We start from the raw sequence: 5934 nt of genomic DNA, 5'->3' as shown, positions 1-5934 counted from the left end.
GAGCATAAAACAGCCGGGAAGACCATCAAAAGGCGATGACGTTCGCTTAATTTGGAGCGCTGGAATAATTTATGGGATATCGTTGAGCGGAGGACGAAGGACGAGGAATGGAGCGAATCAAATGCCATTGGGCATTTTTGGGAACTCCAGGAACGAGTGGACAGGAGAGGGACGTGGAACGTGCCGAAAAACCGCGCTGTGGAAAAAGCGGAAAACTGCGTCCGCGTGTGGAGTGCATTTCGGGGACACCTGGCTGGCTTTAACTCCCAGGACGGGGATTCTTTGTAATTTGCCTACATTTGGGACCACAAACGGGAGTCCTGCGGAAAATCGATCGTAGTCGGAATAGCGAAGGTGAAAAGTTATGGCTTGTCTGCGACTTGAAATTGCCGAAGGGATTACAATGCGATCTTATTAACTAAACGCGGTTACGGTTAGGTGTCTATAACAAATGAATGTCAGTTTCAGGGTGAATATTGCAAGTTCTATAGTTATAAGTATTGACTTAGTGGTTTCTCATACCAGATAGAATTCACTGATGGCAAAACTTCAGGAATTCAATTTTAATTTTCGGCTCTGTCTTATTGACTTTTAAATGGGTGCAAAAATCGTACTCGACAGAAATATTGTTGTGACCTAATTACCTGTGACTGTTTCGCAGCCAAATTTTGTTTTCTAATTTATATGATAACCCCAGATTCCTAATTATAGAAAAAGGTGTAGGTTACACGTTGAGTTACTATTCTAGCAAAGTAAGTTAGCTTGAGCACGCATGGCATTTAATAAGCATCTTTTAGGACTTTGCTACAAACAGCAGCTCTCAAATTCAATGAGAGGCATGCAGTCCAGGTTTTCCATGCCCGACGACAGTTCTACGTAGTTTACCATTTTTGGGGAGTGGGAGGAGACGAGCGGGAGTATTCAAAGCCGAGCGTGGACACTGTGCAAACAAGTGGCATAGGCACAGTCCGCACTCCCATTTCCGTTTCCGCTCCCCGCGTCCCATTCCATTTGTTCCCCCGGTCAGGTAACGGTAAAAGCGCCAGATGTTTGCACGCCCGTCGCCGTGGGAACTGGAACAATATTTGCGTAACGTGTTTGACAAAGAAATGAAAACTGAAAGCGCCAGCTTGGAAAATCAAATGAAAGCACACACCTACCACCCCCACCCATACATGGGCGGGGGATGGGGAGGTGAGGGAAGGGAAGGGAAGGGAGGCGTGGCCACACGGAAGCCAGAAACGAAATTCAAATGAAACAAAGCATGAATAAATAAATAAATAGATAAATGAACGGACGGATCTAGAGTAAACCCGATGCACTATTAATACAACACTCCATGTAGGAATACTTTTGCACTAACATTGGACTTTCGAGACTTCGAAACATGTTTCAGAATCCGAATTCTGTTAAATAATGCAGTGACATCTTTTTATTTGCTGTATGAACGCCACAATAAACCCACAAATGAACGCACCTACTTGGAGGAGATTTGTTCTTGACTTGTTCCAGTAATTATATATTCCTTCGACATCTGGCTTTGTTTACCTTGGTGGTTGCTGTTGATTGACTTGCAGAAGAGATCTTAATGAAATTTAAAGTTTCTTGAGATTGCTTGCAAACAAGTAAGACCGATCAAACCTCTTTTAACTTTACTCGTAAAAAAACCTATTTTGTATGTTATACAGTTAAAATGGTAAGTATTAGCCATCGCCAAGAACTTTCGATTACTTATTTGAATATCAGACTAATCTTTCTTACACGAAAAATTCCCTTGTGGAATTCCACTTCCGAACCTAAGGACCGAACTATACTATACATGATTTAAGACATTTTATGAATATGTACCTTTTTAAATATAATTCTTTGCTCAGCCGATAAAAGTATAATTAAAGTAGTTTGTATGAAATTTGAATATTGTCCAGCTGAAATGTGATTGTGGTACGTAGTGAGAAGGTATCAAGGAAAACGATTATTGCTTACATACTTAGCACAAAACAAACGATATTCATGAAAGCATGCGATGGCAACTGGTTGAGGCCCTTGGTGTTGGTCTCGAGCGCCAGAAACGATCCGGCTATGATATCCCATATCCAAACACAGTCCCTACTTAACATTCCGAGAGTGCAACTTAAGATGAATGTAATAATTGTTTTAATCAGTATACAATTTTAAGTATCTAGGCTTGTTACAAAAAGTACACAAATATTATAAAATAACTCAGCCCATAGAAATAATAATATTCGATAAAACGGTTATATAAAGCAGTGATTCCCAGGTCAGGGAGTTTCTTTGTCGACGCTATGAAACAGCTATACTAAATACTAGATGCAACACCTATACTGAATACTATATTTTGCAGTGAAAACGATACCGCGGCTTTACATTACTTACGCACACAAATAGAAGTCTTCCATGGCATTGATCAGGATCACTAGCCATGTCCGTTTGTCTGTCCGTTTGTCCGTATGAACGTCGAGATCTCGGGAACTATAGGAACTAGACTTTAGTATTTAAGCGTGCAGATTCTAGTGCCACACCCAATTGCACTTAAAAATAGGACGATTTTCGAACTATCCTTCGCACTCTCTTTAGATGATAGCTTAAGATGGCACAGACTGGTCCAAAAAGTGATAATATCCATTTAAGAATGAATTCAACTAAAGAATTGAGGAAGTGTAAGAGCCACACTCTCATAATATATCTAACAAGAGAGAACGCTATAGTCGAGTCCCCGACTATCTGATACCCGTTACTCAGCTAGTGGAAGTGCGAAGGAGAATCTTCAACACTGACAGTTTTTGTCGGTTTGAGGGCGTTAGAGTGGGCGTGGCAAAAAGTTTTTTGGCAAATCGATAGAATATTACAAGACTAATACAAAAATGAAAAAATATCAAAACATTTTTCAAAAGTGTGGGCGTGGCAGCTTTGGGCGGTTTGTGGGCGTTACAGTGGGCGTGGCAAAAAGTTTTTTGGCAAATCGTTAGAAATTTACAAGACTAATACAAAAATGAAAAAATATCAAAACATTTTTCAAAAGTGTGGGCGTGGCAGCTTTGGGCGGTATGTGGGCGTTAGAGTGGGCGTGGCAAAAAGTTTTTTGGCAAATCGTTAGAAATTTACAACACTAATACAATAATGAAAAAATATCAAAACATTTTTCAAAAGTGTGGACGTGGCAGTTTTGGGCGGTTTGTGGGCGTTAGAGTGGGCGTGGCAACATGAATCGACAAACTTGCTAGCTTTTGTAGTTCCTGAGATCTCGACGTTCATACGGACAGACGGACAGACGGACGGACAGACGGACGGACAGACGGACGGACAGACGGACGGACAGACGGACATGGCCAGATCGACTCGGCTACTGATCCTGATCAAGAATATATATACTTTATATGGTCGGAAACGCTTCCTTCTGCCTGTTACATACTTTTCAACGAATCTAGTATACCCTTTTACTCTACGACATGCCCCTCTCCCCGGCCACAGGGAAACAACACCGACCCGGCAACAAATCCAGAGCCGAGGAGTTTTAACGAAGATCGCCAACACGAGCTCGGCCGAAGAGACATTTTGCCTAAGCATACAACTTTTTGTAATAAAGAGACTCTCTCTCCTTTTATACCCCGAACTACACAGTTGTTTTTTTGAAAGCTTCTCCTCCCCCGGCCACAGGATTGTAACTCGTGCGAAGGCAAATGGCAAACAGGAGCCACCATAACACTGGCCATCCAAAGGAGCCTCGCTCGTGGGCCACCAAACTGCAACTGCCACTGCAACTGCCACTGCAACGGCAACTGCCGATCGCAATTTTGACATACATAAATTACATAAGCATATTATTTGCCCCAATTGAAATGCACATTAATAAACAGAACATTTAGGCCGCCAGGTGGAATATCATTGGACGAGCGTCGAAACTTGAAGGCAACTCTTGCCGTACATTTGCCATAATTTGTGGCATTCCTTTTTTTCGTAACTTTTGGTATTAAATACTAATTGAAATCGTAGACGTCTTTGCAGATTAATTTGATTTATCCGAGTAGCACTGACAAATACGTCAACAAGTTCAGAGCTGTCAGTGGAGTGAGGTGTCAGTAATTCAGTAATATTAGTTCAGTTGGCAGGAGAACATCACTGCCGAACGAAAAAATATAAGTCGCCAACACACAATCATGAGTTATCACCAAAACAACAGAAACGCGGCTGCATATGACCACTATGGTTTCGCCAATGCGGACAATCGGACTGAAGACAATTTGCGGAGCTCCCATTCGCAGGTGAGTTTTACTTATTTTCCTGCTTACATACATATAGGTTATAAAACTTCGACGCCGCAGTTTGGCCGCACTTCGAGCTCCACTATTACCACTATTCATTCAAACAGCATGTCTTTGTTCCATACTTCTACCAATTACGCATTTCAAACGGCAGACTAACAAATACATTTCTCATTTTCTTGCTGTTTTTTGTCATAGCAAACATATATAAATACATATATATTTGGTGTTCATAGTAGGCATTGACTTTTCCTTTCATATCTTCGACTTGAACAATTCATCTGACATTACTTTTTCTCAGGCTTTCAGGCCAATCGGATCAGGCCAACTGCAGGAGAAAATATGGATTTCGATCTTATGAACTTCGTCTCACAGCCCAACGGGACTGGTTTTGTGATGCCACCGAATCCGCACTGCTGGAGTCTGCGGATTTGGTGGCATCACAAAACCAGTCCCGTTGGGCTGTGAGACGAAGTTCATAAGATGTTGCTCCAAATGTAGCAATACGATCAATCGGAAAGGTAATAAAGCCTCCAGCCAAGCGTACTTACACGAAGAGAGCCAACAAGGCCATGAACACGAATATACTTCAGGAAAATCATACCGAGGCCATGGTGCCACAACCTAATATACTTCCCGAAAATCATACCGACGTCTTGGTGCCAGAACCCACTATACCAATTCAACTGGGTGAGCCCCTGGGAACTGATACTGGGATCCCACCGATTCAGCAGAATTTAACCGTACAACCGATCGACAAGGTGATCAAACCCAGAGCTCCCAGAAAAGCACCTGCTAAGAAGGTGCCCCCTCAGGAATCGGGCACGGATATAGCAACTGAGATATCGCCGGAAAGAGAAGCTGCTCAAAACAAACCGAAGCCTAAACCAAGAGCACCTAGGGTACCCAAGGAGCCTAAGGCGCCAAAGGTGCCGAAGACACCTAAAGTTCCAAAGGCACCCAAGGTACCGAAAGAACCTAAGGCACCCAAGGTACCGAAAGAGCCTAAGGTACCCAAGGTACCAAAAGAACCTAAGGCACCAAAGGTACCGAAAGAACCTAAGGTACCGAAGGCCCCAAAAAGAAAAAGAAAGGCACCCAAGGAACCTAGACCCTGTCTAACAATGTAAACAAAGTAAACTGTTATTTCATAAGAATATCAAAACAATTTTCAAAAGTGTGGACGTGGCAGTTTTGGGCGGTTTGTGGGCGTTAGAGTGGGCGTGGCAACATGAATCGACAAACTTGCGCTGCGTCTATGTCCCTGGAGTCCGTATGTTTAATCTCAACTTTCTAGCTTTCGTAGTTCCTGAGATCTAGACGTTCATACGGACAGACGGACGGACAGACGGACATGGCCAGATCGACTCGGCCATGTTACTCTACGAGTAACGGGTATAAAAACGATTATTATTTCAACAAAATATTCATTGGGACTCATTTCTTTGGGACTTCACATCATATCAAGGAAGTGACGAAGAAACTCCGAATACTTGCCTAAAAAATGGCAATCACTTTGGCAATTCCATTTCCGTTTTTCATTCAGCTGGCCAAAGCAACACACATGCGCCTCTCTATATAAATTCCATCCCTGCCTTAAACTTCATCAGCTTTTGCCTCTTATTCAATTATTTTATGGGCCGCGGGAGGGGAT

The 5934-nt window shown here is 42.6% G+C and overlaps 1 protein-coding gene across 2 annotated transcripts; it reads left to right on the top strand.

The window, feature by feature from the left end:
• The first annotated feature begins 4121 nt into the window (after window positions 1-4121).
• LOC122624675 (protein PELPK1-like) lies at window positions 4122-5464 on the top strand. Of its 2 annotated transcripts, none has more exons than XM_043804347.1 (2): window positions 4122-4280; window positions 4590-5464. In XM_043804347.1, exon 2 carries the CDS (start codon window positions 4853-4855, stop codon window positions 5408-5410), a length of 558 nt encoding a protein of 185 aa, XP_043660282.1. In that variant the 5' UTR covers window positions 4122-4280; window positions 4590-4852; the 3' UTR covers window positions 5411-5464. The 2 variants fall into 2 exon arrangements, with proteins under 2 accessions (XP_043660282.1, XP_043660281.1); XM_043804346.1 differs by having other exon boundaries at window positions 4582-5464.
• The last annotated feature ends 470 nt before the right edge of the window (window positions 5465-5934 follow it).

Source organism: Drosophila teissieri, chromosome X (genome assembly GCF_016746235.2).
Source record: "Drosophila teissieri strain GT53w chromosome X, Prin_Dtei_1.1, whole genome shotgun sequence".
Lineage (NCBI taxonomy): Eukaryota > Metazoa > Arthropoda > Insecta > Diptera > Drosophilidae > Drosophila > Drosophila teissieri.
Note: the sequence above shows the minus strand (reverse complement) of the source record. Positions and strands in the feature narration are given on the sequence as shown.